Source organism: Nerophis ophidion, linkage group LG15 (genome assembly GCF_033978795.1).
Source record: "Nerophis ophidion isolate RoL-2023_Sa linkage group LG15, RoL_Noph_v1.0, whole genome shotgun sequence".
NCBI classification, from domain to species: Eukaryota; Metazoa; Chordata; class Actinopteri; order Syngnathiformes; family Syngnathidae; genus Nerophis; species Nerophis ophidion.
In genome coordinates this window covers 9,745,554-9,764,707 of record NC_084625.1, presented here as the reverse complement: position 1 = coordinate 9,764,707, position 19,154 = coordinate 9,745,554, and the positions used below count along the sequence as shown (strand labels likewise).

The 19,154-nt window shown below is 38.3% G+C and overlaps 1 protein-coding gene across 2 annotated transcripts in view; it reads right to left on the bottom strand.

Moving 5' to 3' along the window:
• vps41 (VPS41 subunit of HOPS complex) overlaps nt 1-17,313 on the bottom strand; it is a 66,595-nt gene extending 49,282 nt beyond the window's left edge. For both annotated transcript variants that reach the window (XM_061921484.1, XM_061921485.1), the window contains exons 1-4: nt 17,105-17,313; nt 16,817-16,855; nt 4,777-4,884; nt 1,400-1,477 (exon numbers count right to left, since the gene is read on the bottom strand). In XM_061921484.1, coding sequence (XP_061777468.1) covers nt 1,400-1,477; nt 4,777-4,884; nt 16,817-16,855; nt 17,105-17,125 — 246 coding nt within the window. In that variant the 5' untranslated portion in view covers nt 17,126-17,313. The remainder of the gene's footprint in view (nt 1-1,399; nt 1,478-4,776; nt 4,885-16,816; nt 16,856-17,104) is intronic.
• Nucleotides 17,314-19,154: the final 1,841 nt, after the last annotated feature.

Genomic DNA, 19,154 nt, shown 5'->3' with positions numbered 1-19,154 from the left:
GAGTGACCCTTCCCCTGCCATCATTCCAAAACGGCGGAGGGAGTTTATTTGCGTTTACTGTGTGTAAACTAGGAGTCTTGTTCCACAGCCATACAGATCACACTAATGGTTGTAATATAAAACAACTTCAACACTCTTAATAATATGCGCCACACTCTGTGAACCCACACCAAACACATTTCTGGAGAACATATGCCCTGCAACACACCACAAACGCAACACAACACCTACCCCCAATGCAATGCATCCACGACTCCTGGCTACACCGTCCATACACCCGCTGGCACCAACCCCCCTCCCCCCTCTCCCCTCCGTGCATTGGTTGAGGTGGGCGGGGTTGGGGGCGCGTGTATAGTAGCCAAGAGTCACGGATACACGGCATTATGGGTAATCCCTATGCTGCGTTTATAATGTGCCACAGAGCTAATGCTCTCCAGGAATGTGCTTGGTGAGGGTTCACAGAGTGTGGCGCATATTAGTAAGAGTTTTAAAGTTGTTGATATCACAAACATCAGTGTAGAAAGGTATGGCTGTTGACAAAGTATGCGTTGCAATCTCGTATAAGAAGCAGCGAAACGTATGCGTCCGGCCGGCGCGATGACATGCTGTAGAGCAGTGGTCCCCAACAACTGGGCCCCAGACGCAGAATAATTTTATATTATTATTTTTTCATTATCACACTCAATTTTTTACTGCATGCCATCGGTAAGCACAGGGGTGAGAAGAGATTTTAAAATTATTAGTGCCTGCTTACTTTTACCGCATGCTTTGAATAAGCGCAGGAGTGAGAAGAGGTTTTTAATTAATTAGCACCTATTCAAATAAATACGGTATTTAAGGCTCCAATTACTTCACATCAATTATTCCACTTAGAAAATGTTTCGGGTGAAAATGTTTTCTTAATAGCAGGAGTTTCTTTAACAAAAAAGGACGTAAAACCTTAAAAAAATACAAACAACTTAAATTGAAAGATTTAAACGTTGGGGAAAAAAATATATACTTTTTTACAAGGTGCCCAGGACCAGAAAACTATACTTTACAATGGTTTTAAAAATGAGAAAAATGCATGCTTTCATTTTTCAGTGTACGGCAGTCAGTGGAAAAAGTTTGGACACCCCGGAGTTATGGGAGGATGAGTAATATATACACTCTACTCTATCTGCATATATATTAACACTTGTACTACAAATCTTTTTTACCCCTAATAATAAGGAAAATAAGGACATGCATCAATAATTGTGACAAATTAGGCAATAGAAAAATAATAAACATTGTCAATCTTTAAGTGTAATACAATAAAGTATATATATATATATATAGTAATATACTAACATTATTTATATCCTCATGTACCACAGATATCAATGACAAACAATTCTGATTTGTCTGTCGTACTCACAATTTCAAACTTCTGGGTGACATTTCCTTGGATGTCCAGCAGGAAGACCTTCCCAAAATGAGTCCCCAGGGCAAGAAACTGCGGAAAATTAGAAAGCATCAGGTGCAAATATATCACGCATTTATGTATTTGTTGAAGAAAGGAGTCATGTGGAGGTGGCAGCTGCTGAAAGGGATTAAATAAAAAGTATTTTCTGACAGGAAAAGTCAGGTTTGGGTGAGCTTGGAGGCAAAAGTGTGAAATTGGCAGGTTCGGAAAAGCCCTATTTATTAAATCAGGCAGTGTGAAATGGCATTTTCTTCTTCTTAAATTAAAATGCTTAAGCATAATAAATGCACATCTGACTTATTCCTCCCCTCCCTGTTAAACACAGGCTATTATTTATACTGTGCAGCAAAATGGTTGTGTATGTGTGTGTGTGTTGGGGAATAAATACACAAAATGTGTGCTTTTGGCATTAGATTAAGTGTGTGTTCTCCCACCCTCGCCTGGTCCTGGTCCTAATCCCGGCCCCCCTCCCTCCTCGGCGGCGTGTGTGGCGAGACCACCATGCTTCAGTGCGGTCTATAATGAAATGCTTATATTTACAGGCACAGCTGAGCGTGTCACACAGAGGCTCTCGCAATCTTCACAAATAAAATAAGCACCGAAAAAAAATCAAGAAATAAAAAAAAAAAGGAAAAAAAAGGAAAGAAGGTTCAAGCCTTGTGAGGCGGAGCAACTTTGAAAAAGGGATTTATCGGGATGGGATTGTTCAAATGAAAATCCGATTGAGACGCTTAAAATATGAGGCAACATGCGGCGGGGTGCGTGCGTGCGCTCGTGGCGGCTGGGCAGGGGCGGGAATTTTCGCCGTGACCACAGCAGCGTGGCGAAAAAAACATTTGTCTCGTTGGATCTGAAGACACTCCCACCCCAGGCCTGTAGGTGGCAATAGTGGGTGCCGACTGCCACACAAGTGGACTGTAACTGCTTGGAAAAAAAGAAGTAAACATACATTCCTAAATATGCACTTTTATCCAGATCTTCGCCACAGCCAAACAGGTTCTTTCTCGGCCGTTGGCCTTTTAGTTTTTTGCGCTTGGCGGGGAAAATGACGATCAATAAAAACAATATAAAATAAAATGGAATATTAGGGATGTGAATTGTCATTTTTAATCATAACTATTTTTATATTGTTTTATGTGTATATTTTTTTTATTCAGTCATTGGTGGAGCTCAGGATAATATTTGAATATTGTTTATAATAATGTTGTGCAACACTTTGGAAACATTTTCCTTGTTTAATTGTGCTATACAAATAAAGTGGATTGGATTGGAATATAGAATGTACTTGTGTTTAGAGACTCTACTTCTGTCCCTGACGAAAGAAGCGCGCTGCAGCGAGCATGACGACGTCACACTTGCTTGGCACTTTCTCTCCTTAAAAGTCGCCACTGTCCTCTTAATATTTGCACTTTGTAGATGGCTGTCCGCGGGTATACCTGCAATATATATATATATATATATATATATATATATATATATATATATATATATATATATATATATATATATATATATATATATATATATATATATATATATATATATTAGGGGTGTGGGAAAAAATCGATTCGAATACGAATCGAATCGTTTACGTTGTGCGATTCAGAATCGATTCTCATTTTTTTTTAAATCGATTTTTATTTTTAATTATTATTAGTTTTTTTTATCAATCCAACAAACCACTACACAGCAATATCATAACAATCCAATTCCAAAAGCAAACCTGACCCAGCAACACTCAGAACCGCAATAAACAGAGCAATTGAGAGAAGACACAAACACGACACAGAACAAACCAAAAGTAATGAAACAAAAATGAATATTATCAACAACAGTATCAATATTAGTTATAATTTCAGCATAGCAGTGATTAAAAATCCCTCACTGACATTATCATTAGATATTTATAAAAATAAAAAAAAAGAACAATAGTGTCACAGTGGCTTACACTTGCATCGCATCTCATAAGCTTGACAACACACTGTGTCCAATATTGTCACAAAGATAAAATAGGTCATATTTTTGGTTTGTTTAATAGTTAAAACAAATTTACATTATTGCAGTCAGTTGATAAAACATTGTCCTTTACAATTATAAAAGTTTGACATGCTGAAATCCTATGTATTGAATGAATACAGAATTGTTTCGAATCGGAAAAATATCGTTTTTGAATCGAGAGTCGAATCGAGAGTCGAATCGAAAAAAATCGATATATTATCGAATCGTGACCCCAAGAATCTATATGGAATCGAATCGTAGGACACCCAAAGATCCACAGCCCTAGTATATATATATATATATATATATATATATATATATATATATATATATATATATATATATATATATATATAAACATCATGTCCTCATCATAGACTTGCTGACAAAGCTTCAGACAATGGTGTGCGTTTTGTTGACATCTGGATTCGGCAGCACGGTTTTTGGTGATCAACTTTTTGGTACATCACTTGTCAATAGTCCAAAAATTAATAAGCTATATATATATATATATATATATATATATATATATATATATATATATATATATATATATATATATATATATATATATATATACATACACACCAGTTCATACTATAACAAACAGCTTATGTTAATTTTGTGAGGTTTGGATTTGAGGTCAAATTTTCTCCATGTTTACAAACACAACATTTGTGCCTGAAAGTTGTTTGGCGGCGAACGAGGAAGTACTGTTGTGTTTCCGGGAAGGTGCGGAATCACGAGACAAAAGTGTTTGCACTGGAGGTAGAACCTGTTTGCATTATGCCGTTGTTTGTGATGATGAGATTGGTAATAAAAGTTAAAAATAGCGTTGGACTTGGTGTGATTTCCTCTGGGGGCTTTTAATTTGTTTTCAAATTTTATTTACAAAGTTTAGCAGTAATAAAAATGCAGTGGTGGCGTGCCACATTTAATTACATATAGGGGAAACTCTACAATCTACATGCATGCTTTAACTCTTTCTTACCGCCAGGTGTGCACAAACTACACTTAAAACTATACAAAAAATGTTGATATAAGTAAGTTATTGGTTTTGAGAAGCATGATGTTATCGGTTTAAAAAAATAAATATTGTTCATTCTAACATTAACTTTGTCGTAAAGAAAAATCATGCATCCATGTCTCGGTAATGAAGCTAAATTTCCATCTCATACCCCAGTCTTTGTCCCACACCTCGCCCCAGTTCCATAACATGTTGGCATGAAAGTAACAAAGACCCTCCATGATGAGAACGAAGGGGTCTGGTGGGGCGGCGAGACAACAATGGTCAAAGGGGACTTTGAAGAAGAACGGCCTTTGACCTCTACCTTGTCATGGACGGTCATACAGCTGGCTGCGTCGGTCTGGAGGATTTCCGTCACGCCGTTGGAGAGGCGCTCGTATTTCAGCTTGGGTTCCTCCTCGCTGTCCTCCTCCTGGTTGACAAAGTAGAGTCCTGAGGCGCTTCCTTCAGACAGCATTCATAACAAGCACGAGAGAACATCCCCATGCAGGTTCTACAAATACACACAGTGGAACCTCGATTTTTGAACCTCTATTTGCCAACCTTTGGATTTGCGAACTTTTAGATTTCTGTGTACGAACGCTTCATTCATTCATTTTGTGCCAGGCCTGTAGGCAAAAAGCAGGTGTTCAGTACACTACGACCGTATTTTATAGAACGCCCGGGTATATAAGCCACATCCACTAAGTTTTAGAAGAAAAAACTTTTTTTCCATGTATTAAAACTGCACTGGACAATAAGCTGCAGATATATATATATATATATATATATATATATATATACATATATATATATATATATATATATATATATATATATATATAGTGAAATTAGTTATTTCCATAGAAATATTAAGTAAATATTTATTTAAATACAATAATTGTTTCTAAATGGAGTTTGTAACATGGCAGTAAAACAGCTGATAAAACAAAACAGAAGTCCTGGTCATGGATCCAATAGCTGCTAAACACACTCAATTACTCCATGGTGACGTTTTGGTGAATATACTGAGAAATTTGTGAAACTGAAACAATACAAAAATAGTGCCTTTGTAATACAATAATACTAACAAAGTAAACATGTTAGCATATTAGCTCATGCGAACAACGCTAGCTTACATTACGATAGCACGTACAAATATGCAGGAAAACACTCCTACAGACATCACACATGTGACGGATCAATCAATCAATCAATCAATGTTTATTTTTTTAGCCCTAAATCACAAGTGTCTAAAAGGGCTGCACAAGCCACAACGACATCCGCGGATCAGCGCCCACATATCACAGATGAGTAATTATGAATTGTTTTAGTTATAATGTAAGACTTAAAAAATGTTGTTTGGAGTGATGAATGAAGAATCCTTTTGAGCGGACGCATTATGGACTATTTTACTTCCAGTTTAAGGCATTTTGTACATTTTCAACCTGCAAAACCTGTAGGCAGCGAACCCGTCCAAAACATGGCGCCATAGCACAAACAATAACACACAATTTCCGTATTTATTACTTCGGTACTCCTGTCTTGCTCTGTATATTGTACAGCATTTGTATTTTGTACTTCTATAGTGTGTTTTATATTGTACAGAATTGCTTATTATTTTTATTGGATAGTAGTCTGTTTATTTCAATTGTTAGTTTTTCCTTTATTACCTCTTATGTCATTTATTTCACCCCATATTTGTTCCCACTACCGCACCTTAAGTTGGAGTCTTTAATGTCGTTATATGCAAATATAATGACAATAAAGTTCATTCTATTCTATTCTATTATATTCTATTAAAGTACCCATGATTGTCACACACACACTAGGTGAGGCGAAATTATTCTCTGCATTTGACCCATTACAAATTATTCTCTGCATTTGACCGATCACCCTTGATCACGCCCTGGGAGGTGAGGGGAGCAGTGAGCAGCAGCCGAGGCCGCCCCCGGGAATCATTTTTGGGGGATTTAACCCCCGGTTCCAATCCTTGATGCTGAGTGCCAAGCATGGAAGCAATAGTCTTTTTATAGTCTTTGGTATGACTCAGCCGGGGTTTGAACTCACGACCTACCGATCTCAGGGTGGACACTCTAACCACACCGCCACTGTGTTTAATGAAAACTATTGAGCACAAAACGTTGTGGCCATTAGCAAAGAAAAATCTATAAATTAGCTGCACTGTTTTATAAACCGCACTGTCTAAAGCGTAGGAAAAAAGCAGCGGCTTATAGTCAGGAATTTACAACTGTCACTCCTCAGTGCTTCGGCGTATGTGCCTTTTCTGTGCTTTTTACCCTTTTAACAAGTTTTGTCCATTTTGCTAACTCAATAAGAGTCCCAAAAAGACAACAGACCAGCGTGGAAAGAACGAGGGGATTACTCAATTGTGATCACGAGACCAGATTTTTCCGGGAAAAATGCCAAACGAATCTTATTTCACAGCGGAGGAGAAGAGCTATCGCTCGTTCAGCGGCGCCTCTTTCAAGCGTGCACGCACTTCCCACTTCCTTATTTCCCTCTGTCTGTCTGCTCCTTTTTTCCCCATCAGATGTAAGTGGATTTCACTTTTTTTAAACGTTTATTATTCCGTCAATACTGTTGTTAAAGTCAAGGATTTTTTGACATTTCTGATCATTTGTGAGGGCACCAAAGGCACTTCTGTGTGTGCGTGCGTGTCAGCAGAGCAGCGCATAACTTGTCATTGTTGTTTTGGCTTGTTGATTTAGAGAAAGTTGTCATATCACCTTAAGTTAAAGTACCAATTATAGTCACAAACACACACTAGGTGTGGTGAAATTTGTCCTCTGCATTCGACCCATCCCCTTGTTCACCCCATGGGAGGTGAGGGGAGCAGTGGGCAGCAGCGGTGGCCGCGCCCGGGAATCATTTTGGTGATTTAACCCCCAATTCCAACCCTTGATGCTGAGTACCAAGCAGGGAATTATGGCTCCCATTTTATAGTCTTTGGTATGATTTGGCCAGAGTTTGAACTCACAACCTACCCAACTCAGGGCAGACCCTTCGGCATATGTGCCTTTTCTGTGCTTTTTCCCCTTTTGACAAGTTTTGTTCATTTTGCTAACTCAATATGAGTCCCAAAAAGACAACAGACCAGCGTGGAAAGGAGGGAATTACTAAATTGTGATCACAAGACCGGATTTTTCTGGAAAATCCCCCACAGCGGCGGAGAAGAGCTATCGCTTGTTCAGCGGCGCCTCTTTCAAGCGTGCACGCACTTCCCACTTCCTTATTTCCATCAATACTGTTGTTAAAGCCAAGGATTTTTGACATTTCTGATCATTTGTGAGGGCACCAAAGGCACTTTTGTGTGTGCGTGCGTGTCAGCAGAGCAGCGCATAACTTGTCATTGTTGTTTTGGCTTGTTGATTTAGAGAAAGTTGACATATCACCTTAAGTTAAAGTTAAAGTACCAATGATAGTCACACACACGCCTTTTCTGCGTGTGCTTTTTCCCCTTTTAGCAAGTTTTGTCCATTTTGCTAACTCAATATGAGTCCCAAAAAGACAACAGACCAGCATAGAAAGAAGGAGGGAATTACTAAATAGTGATCACGAGACCGGATTTTTCTGGAAAAACCACCAAAGGAAACTTATTTCACAGCGGCGGAGAAGAGCTATCACTCGTTCAGCGGCGCCTCTTTCAAGCGTGCACGCACTGCCCACTTCCTTATTTCCCTCTGTCTGTCTGCTCCTTTTTTCCCCATCAGCTGTAAGTGGATTACACTTTTTTTAAACGTTTATTATTCCATCAATACTGTTGTTAAAGTCAAGGATTTTTGACATTTCTGATCATTTGTGAGGGCACCAAAGGTACTTTTGCGTGTGCGTGCGTGTCAGCAGAGCAGCGCATAACTTGTCATTGTTGTTTTTGCTTGTTGATTTAGAAAAAGTTGTCATATCACCTTAAGTTAAAGTTAAAGTTAAAGTTAAAGTTAAAGTTAAAGTACCAATGATAGTCACACACACACCAGGTGTGGTGAAATGTGTCCTCCGCATTTGACCCATCCCCTTGTTCACCCCCTGGGAGGTGAGGGGAGCAGTGGGCAGTAGCGGTGGACGCGCCCGCGAATCAGTTTGGTGATTTAACCCCCAATTCCAACCCTTGATGCTGCGTGCCAAGCAGGGAATTATGGCTCCCATTTTATAGTCTTTGGTATGATTTGGCCAGGGTTTGAACTCACAACCTACCCAACTCAGGGCAGACCCTTCGGCGTATGTGCCTTTTCCGTGCTTTTTCCCCTTTTGACAAGTTTTGTTCATTTTGCTAACTCAATATGAGTCCCAAAAAGACAACAGACCAGCGTGGAAAAAAGGAGGGAATTACTAAATTGTGATCACAAGACCGGATTTTTCTGGAAAATCCACCACAGCGGCGGAGAAGAGCTATCGCTTGTTCAGCGGCGCCTCTTTCAAACGCGCACACACTGCCCTCTTCCTTCTTTCCCTCTGTCTGTCTGCTCCTTTTTTCCCCATCAGCTGTAATTGGATTTCCATCCATCCATTTTCTACCGCTTATTCCCTTTCGGGGTCGCGGGGGGCGCTGGCGCCTATCTCAGCTACAATCGGGCGGAAGGCGGGGTACACCCTGGACAAGTCGCCACCTCATCGCAGGGCCAACACAGATAGACAGACAACACTCACATTCACACACTAGGGCCAATTTAGTGTTGCCAATCAACCTATCCCCAGGTGCATGTCTTTGGAAGTGGGAGGCAGCCGGAGTACCCGGAGGGAACCCACGCAGTCACGGGGAGAACATGCAAACTCCACACAGAAAGATCCCGAGCCTGGATTTGAACCCAGGACTGCAGGACCTTCGTATTGTGAGGCAGACGCACTAACCCCTCTGCCACCGTGAAGACCATTGGATTTCACTTTTTTTAAATGTTTATTATTCCATCAATATTGTTGTTAAAGTCAAGGATTTTTTGACATTTCTGATCATTTGTGAGGGCACCAAAGGCACATTATTTATATTTACATTGTTTGTTATGGAGAAATTTGCTTCACTATACAAACGTTTCTATTTTCTATACGGCATGGCGTAGTGGGTAGAGCGGCCGTGCCAGAAACCTGAGGGTTGCAGGTTCGCTTCCCACCTATTGACATCTAAATCGCTGCTGTTGTGTCCTTGGGCAGGACACTTCACCCTTTGCCCCCGGTGCCGCTCACACTGGTGAATGAATGATGAATGAATGATTGGTGGTGGTCGGAGGGGCCGTAGGCGCAAACTGGCAGCCACGCTTCCGTCAGTCTACCCCAGGGCAGCTGTGGCTACAGATGTAGCTTACCACCACCAGGTGTGAATGAATGATGGGTTCCCACTTCTCTGTGAGCGCTTTGAGTATCTAACAATAGAAAAGCGCGCTATAAATCTAATCCATTATTATATTATTATTAGTTACAATTTCTGTTGAAGAACCAATCAAGTTCGTGAATCGAGGGTTGCTATGATATGTTGTGATGTCACGTGTCACTGCAAACTCAGCCAGTTTTTGAAATAATCCCCCCGTCTTTAAAAATGAACAAGCAGCGTGGATACACAGTGTATTATTATGCCGAATGTCAATAAAACAACTTTTTAGGGCGTGTATTAGTATTACCATGGGATTGTGTGTCTTCCATGCCGTGCGGGGGACAGAAACACACAATTATTATCATAGTTCCCACCATCTTGTGTGAAATGCAGATCGGTAATTTTCATTTTCTCCGGATCGGCTTCGTGCCCGCCAAAATCCACGCATTTTGTCTTCTCATAAAGCCCAGTTGGAGTATTGGGGCGGCGGGGAGCGAGACTGGCGGTCACATATTACTCTTTATAACCGATGCTGCACAGTGCGTGGCTGCCCACAGGGTGCATCCAACCCCAAACATAGTCTGCCATTATGTCCTACTGAGGCGCAGGGGGTGGATGGAGGGCGGGAGAGGGGTAAGAGCGTGGAAAAAATGTTATTTTCAAAAACAATCCCTTCCCACTCAACAATGCCATATCGAGGCTATTTCCTCTGTATTATGGTTGTGAGATTTTTTGATGCGAGGGCATTTGTCACGGCCAGCGCCGCCGTATCCAACAACAAAAAGGCAAAATTTATCCCCAGAGAGAAACTCGCGGGTTCAAAACTTTTGCCATTTACTGCTTGCCCGGTTATTTGTCAACGACTTTGGCGATATTGGGGTCGGGAGTCCCAGTCTTGCAGCTGAAAGCGAAGCTAACACACACACACACACACACACACACACACACACACACACACACACACACACACACACACACACACACACACACACACACACACACACACACACACACACACACACACACACACACACACACACACACACACACACACACACACACACACACACACACACACACACACACACACAGTTGACAGTGAGAGGACACAGGCGCTGCTTGGCTTATTAAACAATGGAGATGTTGTCCTTCTCTTCCTTCGTTAAAGCAAGTTGCATTTATTTGTTTCATGGAAATATTTGAGTAATCCATCCATTAGTTTGTTCCATTAATCGAGTATTGCTTTATAGCCTCAATATGTATTTTAGGGAAAAGAGTTCAAATAAACCAAATAATTTTTGTATAATCTTCGTTACCATCCATTTATCTTCTTTGATTGCTTTTACCAACTGTATTCTTTTTTCTTTTTTTTTTACTTTCTATTTAACTTTTTAGAGATCTTCAACTTACCTTTTTTGGCCTTGGTTTATATTCCTTTTTTTTTTTTTTACCACATCTTTAACTTATTTTACCTTCTTTTGCATTTTATTTACATTATATTTACCTACTTTTACCTTTATCTTATTTCACCTTTTATTTACTTATTTTACCTTTTATATTCCTTTTTTTTTTAAACTCTTTCCTTCCCTCGTATTTTTTTACTACCTTAACCTTTTATTTACTACCTTTACCTTCTTTTACTTCCTATTTACTTCTGTTTACCTTCTTTTACCTTTTATTTACTACCGTAACCTTTTATTTACTACCTTACCCTTCTTTTACTTCCTATTTACTTTCTTTTAACCTTTTATTAAACTATTTTATCTTTTATATTCCTTCTTTTACCTTTTAATTACCTTCTATTTACATTGTATGTTCTACATTAACCTTTTAATTACTACCTTAACCTTTTATTTACTACCTTACACTTCTTTTACTTCCTATGTATCTTCTTTTAGCATTTTTTTTACCTTTTATTAACCTATTTTATCTTTTATATTCCTTCTTTTATGTTTTAATTACCATCTATTTACATTATATTTGCTACGTTAACCTTTTAATTACTACCTTAACCTTTTATTTACTACCTTACCCTTTCTTTTACTTCCTATTTACTTGGTTTTACCTTCTTTTACCATTTTTTTTTACCTTTTTTAAAAATAATTTTTCTTACTTTCTTTTACCTTTTATTTATTTCTTTTACCTTTATAGTCCATCGTTTACCTTTTATATTCCTTCTTTTACCACTTAATTACTTTCCATTTACCTTTTGTTTACTACATTTACCTCTCTTATGTACCTTGTTTTACATTCTATTAACCTTTTTTTATTTTATTTTTAACATTTTATTAACCTATTTTACCAACTATATTCCTTCTATTACCTTTCATTTACCTTCTTTTAACTACTTTTTACATTTTATGTACTATCTTTACCTACTTTTACCTTCTATTTACCTTTTATCGAGGGCTGTCAACGTTAACGCATGTGATTCATAAAATCATCGAATTTCCATAAATAATTGAAGACTAATGAGTGTGTTTGTTTTGACCCCCAAAAGGAGGCACGTATTATACAGGCAGTGATGATGTCACATGCCATTGTGATGATAGTTAGAGCGATGTGCTCTGCGCCTTTCGAAACAAACTCTGACGGAACTCTAAATAAAACTGAGGTATTTACTTTTTATAAAAGTGAAAAACTTTCTTATCATCGGCACACATGAAGTTTAGAACAGCATCTCTTAAAACGCAACATGAACGTGAGGATGGCGTTGCTAGCATGAATGCTACATGGACAGCAAACAGAGGACAACACAGATAAATTAAATAATGTCTTGGACAGCAACACTTTGTAGGCCACTTAACATCCGTGAGGCCAACGTGCTGCAAGATGTCCTCCATGTCGCAAACTACTGTCATAAAAACTAGAGGGAGTTTGTACAAAAAAAGAGATCAGCGCTGCCGTCTGAAAGAATAAATACCGTATTTTTCGGACTATAAATCGGAATTATTTTCATAGTTTGGCCAGGGGTGCGACGTATACTCTAAAGCGACTTATGTATGAAATTATTAACACATTACTGTAAAATTCACGGAACAGACAAAGAAAATGTCAGCAATCATCACACACACATCAGCAGTCGTCACACACACGTCAACCAATAAGAATTTGGCGGGGGAGGGTCATGGCAGAAGTGCATTGTGGGTCATGGAATGCTAACTGCTATATGCTACTGCCGTAGGTATTAAAATGGATCATTTCATCGTTGGCGGTAACTTAAAAAAACTGATATGGGCTGACAAAAAATGGCACCGAAAAGGAAATCATGTACTGCAGATTACAAGATGGACGTAGTGTAATATGCAGCAGAAAACGACAGGAGGAAGCGGTGCATACCTTTGGAGTTGGCAGAGTTGTTTAGAAGCGACATTGAGGAAGAAGATTTCATGGGATTTAGTAATTAGGAGTGACAAATTGTTTGGTAAACGTATAACATGTTCTATATGTTATAGTTATTTGAATGACTCTTACCATAATATGTTAAGTTAACATACCAGGCACCTTCTCAGTTGGTTATTTATGCCTCATATAAAGTACACTTATTCAGCCTGTTGTTCACTATTCTTTATTTATTTTAAATTGCCTTTCAAATGTCTATTCTTGGTGTTGGGTTTTATCAAATAAATTTCCCCCAAAAATGCGACTTATACTCCAGTGCGACTTATATATGTTTTTTTCCTTCTTTATTATGCATTTTCGGCCGGTGCGGCGTATACTCCGGAGCGACTTATAATCCCAAAAATACGGTAAGCTTGTTTGTGTAACCCGGGTTTTGTAATTAGATGAAACCGAGCAGAAAAGACACCATAATGAGGAACGTTCTTCTCGTCAAGGCACCGTCAAACACACACACGCGCAAACACACACACACACACACACTTCACAAAACCTGCGCGACACGTCACAGCCGATCCACCTGCGCCAACAAAATGAAAAATGGCCTAACTGGTTAAATTGTGAAGAGTAAATGCACTATGTAAAGTTGTTTATGGGGGTGTTTACTACATTATCTATTAATATAATGTACATCTGTACCTAGTTGGCTGTATTAGTGCAGAGACTTTTATATGTGCACTAAATTCTTACTATACTTAATGTCGCCAAGTGTTGAGCAAATTCAGTAAAACATTTTGAAAACGTTCCCGTACGACATTCTGACTACCAAATTGCCTTTGTATTCAAATATTGGAGAATTTTCTTAAGCATTTTTTTTTATGCAAGCCCAGTTTAAAAATGTGATTATCCATCCATCCATCAATTTTTTGTCTGATTAAAAAAATATTCACTTGACAGTAGAGTGATATTATCGGTACCAGTTTCAAAAAGTAAAATGTACTACTTTTTAAAAAAGCCACTCTGTACACATACATAGGGAGAAATACAGAGCGCCAATAAACCTTGAAGGCACTGACTACCATCGCGTGCCGGCTTAGTCACATAATATTTACGGCTTTTCACACACACAAGTGAATGCAAGGCATACTTGGTCAACAGCCATACAGGTCACGCTGAAGGTGGCCGTATAAACAACTGTAACACTTTTACAAATATGCGACACACTGTCAACCCACACCAAACAAAAATGACAAACACATTGCGGGAGAACATCCGCACTGAAACACAACATAAACACAACAGAACAAACACCCAGAACCCCTTGCAGCACTAACTCTTCAGGGACGCTACAATACATCCCCCAGCTACCCCCTACCTCAACCCCGCCCCCCTCAGCCTCCTCATGCTCTCTTAGGGAGAGCATGTCCCAAATTCCAAGCTGCTGTTTTGAGGCATGTTAAAAAAAATAATGCACTTTGTGACTTCAATAACAAATATGGCAGTGCCATGTTGGCATTTTTTCCATAATTTAAGCTGAGATAGGCGCCAGCGCCCCCGCGACCCCGAAAGGGAATAAGCGGTAAAAAATGGATGGATGGAAGTTGATTTATTTTGTAAAACCTTGTTACATTGTTTAATGCATCCAGCACAAAAAAAATTAGGCATAATAATGTGTTAATTCCACGACTGTATATATCAGTATCGGTTAATATTGGTATTGGTAAATAAGAGTTGGACAATATCGGATATCGGCAAAAAAGTCATTATCGGACATCTTTACTTGACAGCCCTACTTTAATCTTCTTTTACCTTTTATCTACTTATTTTACCTTCTGTATTCCATAATTTACCTTTTATTTACTACCATTTCCTTCTTGTAGCCTCTATTTACGTTTTTTAACTTTTTATTTATTCATTATTAAAATATTTTATCTTCCATACTCCCTATTTCTACCCTTTTCACCTTCTTTTAGTCTTTTATTCACTTCTATTACCTTCTTTCACCTTCTATTCAACTAGTTTTACCTTCTTTTATGTGGTCCGGATTTTTGTTATCATTGGACAATTGATCGAAAAAAAAGGACTATAAATCGAACCTTTGTTCTAATCAAATTAATCGATTAATTTACTTGCAACTCTCTTAATCTCAGGTGTTGAGGGGACTAAAAAGAGTAAAACCTTGCTATGAGCCAAAAATGGGGAGGATTAAAAAAAGCTCAACTTGTTCCAACTGTTTTTTAAGATGTGTTAAAATGAAAAATGAAAATACAATAAACATGAATAAATATGTTAAAGGCCTACTGAAATTAGATTTTCCTTTTTAAACGGGGATAGCAGGTCCATTCTATGTGTCATACTTGATCATTTCACGATATTGCCATATTTTTGCTAAGAGGATTTAGTAGAGAACAGACAATAAAGTTCACAACTTTTGGTGCTGATAAAAAAGCCTTGCCTGTACCGGAAGTAGCAGACGATGTGCGCGTGACGTCACGGGTTGTGGAGCTCCTCACATCTGAACATTGTTTACAATCATGGCCACCAGCAGCGAGAGCGATTCGGACCGAGAAAGGGACAATTTCCCCATTAATTTGAGCGAGGATGAAAGATTTGTGGATGAGCAAAAAGTTAGAGTGAAGGACTAGAAGAAAAAAAAAAAAAGACTAAAGTGGGAGCGATTCAGATGTTATTAGACAAATTTACTAGGATAATTCTGGAAAATCCCTTATCTGCTTATTGTGTTACTAGTGTTTTAGTGAGATTATATGGTCGTACATGTACAACCTGAAGTTCGGCCCCGCACCTTTCTTCAGCACCAGTCGACGGGTGGTGGCGATGCCCATCTCTGCCCTTCGCAAGGGACCTTCTTCGAAACATGTACTTTGTGTGTGTGGTCCAATCCAACCGTGTTCGCTTGACCACTCTGCTTTGATTGATTGATTGATACTTTTATTAGTAGATTGCACAGTACAGTACATATTCCGTACAATTGACCACTAAATGGTAACACCCGAATAAGTTTTTCAACTTGTTTAAGTCGGGGTCCACGTTAATCAATTCATGCTCCATAGTAAAGCTCCACCGTCATCTTTCGGGAATGTAAACAATGAAACACCGGCTGTGTTTTTGTTGCTAAAGGCGGCCGCAATACACCGCTTCCCACCTACAGCTTTCTTCTTTGATGTATCCATTGTTCATTGAACAAATAGTAAAAGATTCAGCAACACAGATGTCCAGAATACTGTGGAATTTTGAGATGAAAACAGACAACTTATAGCTGGGAACGATGCTGGGTCCTCTACAATCCGTTACGTCACGCACACGCGTCATCATACCGAGACGTTTCAGCAGGATATTTCGGCGCAAAATTAAAAATTGCAATTTAGTAAACTAACCCGGCCGTATTGGCATGTGTTGCAATGTTAATATTTCATCATTGATATATAAACTATCAGACTGCGTGGTCGGTAGTAGTGGCTTTCAGTAGGCCTTTAAGTATCACATTGTATTATTGCATGCATATTAAAAATAAACTAATACCATTTCCATAATACAATTAATACCGGTGTCTAGTTCAAAGACATTCCGGAATTTACAGCACTGTTTATAGTTGAGGCTCAATATGTAACTTTCGAATGTCGATCTGCCTTTTTAATACAATGCACAATAATATCACGTGAATTATTATTCAAATTATTCTCACCTCAGATTCATCCGTGAAGTCATCACTTGATTTTCGGTTCTGTTTGTAGAAAAATATAATTTGACATTAATTCAAAGTTGCAATAAAAAAAAATACATGAGTGCAGCTGCTACGTTTTGGATAACTATGTGAAACCGAGCAGATAAATATAACACAAATACACAAAAAGAGACAAAAAAGGATGAGTTTATACCAGTTGACTTTGTAAAAATGTATAAAAGTGGATGTATTGAGAAGCTAATTAGCATTGACTAGCATGAAGCGTCAACATTAGCATCCTAGCCTTACCTCTTCCACCACTTCCGCCATTGGTATGCTTTTAGAAAAATCTCCCCTGACTCGAAACCTTTTCTTGGACGTCAGCAATATCGTAATTAAGATCCCGACATTGTGAAAATAACATTAACGGCGCAGAACAGAGTGAAAAAGAGGTTTGTTATCATCCAAAGACTGCGCCTCTGTCTTCGGTTGAATCACATGACTGACGCGCAGGGGGTTGTGGGTAATGTAGTTAACTCGCGCAGTAACCGGCCTTTTATAGAATAGCAATAAAGGGACATTTTAGCGTTCTAGCTGATGTTTATTTGCATTGCAACAAATGTGCACATAAATTAGGGGTGTCCAAACTTTTTCCACAGACAGCCGCACACAGAAAAAATTGAACATTGCGTGGGTGATTGTGATATTTTTCATTTTCAAACCATAACAAAATATATCAATTTTTTTTAAATTTTAGGGCTACTGGGGAGCATAGAGGGTCTCAGTCACTAAAATGTTAAAAATAAGTCAAATTATTATTATTTTTTTATTTATTTAATACTTACAGTAAATCTCTAAATCAACTTGAGGTTGATATAAAGTAAAACAAATAAGGGTTTATGCCTTTTCTGTCAAAGACAACTTTGTATTTTATGGTAAAACTGAAATATGCAGTATTTAGATAGATAGATAGATAGATAGATAGATAGATAGATAGATAGATAGATAGATAGATAGATAGATAGATAGATAGATAGATAGATAGACAGATAGATAGATAGATAGATAGATAGATAGATAGATAGATAGATAGATAGATAGATAGATAGATAGATAGATAGATAGATAGTACTTTATTGATTCCTTCAGGAGAGTTCCTTTATTTAGCAATTAAAGCCCTCAAAGATCAATAATGCAGGACACCGTTGATTTTAATTATTTAATATTTTTGAGTAATCACAGTGAAAAGTTAAATAAAATCCTATTAAATATATTTCAGATCCAAAAGATTCCCCACTCATAAAGTGATACATTTTTATTAGTTGTTTTTTTTAAAAACTTTTAACACTTAAATTTCAAGATCAACTTCCGATATATCGATTTTAAGTTTGAACTATTATTTTGTTTTTTTATGCTCTTTTGTCAAATCTTTTATGTTTTTATACGGCAACAACACAACATATGCAATATTTTTTCCACATAAAACATTTTAAAGTGATCATTTTTAAGTAATAATTCATTAAAACATAGATTTTTTTTGTCCTTTTTTTGAGCAATGGAAATAAAATAAAATAAAGACTGCATGGCAGCTTTGTGTCAACATTGCCACTTTTTCTCATTAGATTTCACCTCATTTTCCTTTTTTTAAATGTTTTTTTTTTTTAGTTTTGCAACACTTTTTGCAGAATGTGTGGCGGGCCAGTAAACCATTAGCTGCGGGCCACAAATGGCCCCCGGGCCACACTTTGGACACCCCTGACATAAATAGTTCATTATATTTGGTGTCGTGTTTTATCTGAGGGAGTAAATAAGGTATTTACTGTGATAAACAACAATACAATTATGGGTCAGCAATTAAAAAGGCAAACATAATAAAAGTAAACAGGTCTGCCATCATTCTTGCAGAGCTTAAGAACATGGGTGTCAAACTCTGGCCCGCGGGCCAAATTTGGCCCGCCGTGCAATTTGATTTGGCCCTTGAGGCAATATCAAATTAAAATTAGAACTGGCCCGTCGGTACTATAAAGCGGCAGAGCCGCTGTAACGCAGCATTCGCTGCTAATACTCATACTTGCCAACTTTCCCGATTTTCCAACAATTCTCCCGAATTTCTCCAGATTTCCACCCGGACAACAATATTGTGGGCGTGCCTATAAGGCACTGCCTTTAGCGTTGTCTACAATATGTTGTCACGTCCGCTCTTCCTCCATGCAAACAGCGTGCCGGCCAAGTCACATAATATATGAGACTTATACACACACTTAAGTGAATGCCACGCATACTTGCTCAACAGCCATACAGGTCAGACTGAGGGTGGCCGTATAAACAACTTTAACACAGTTACAAATATGCGCCACGC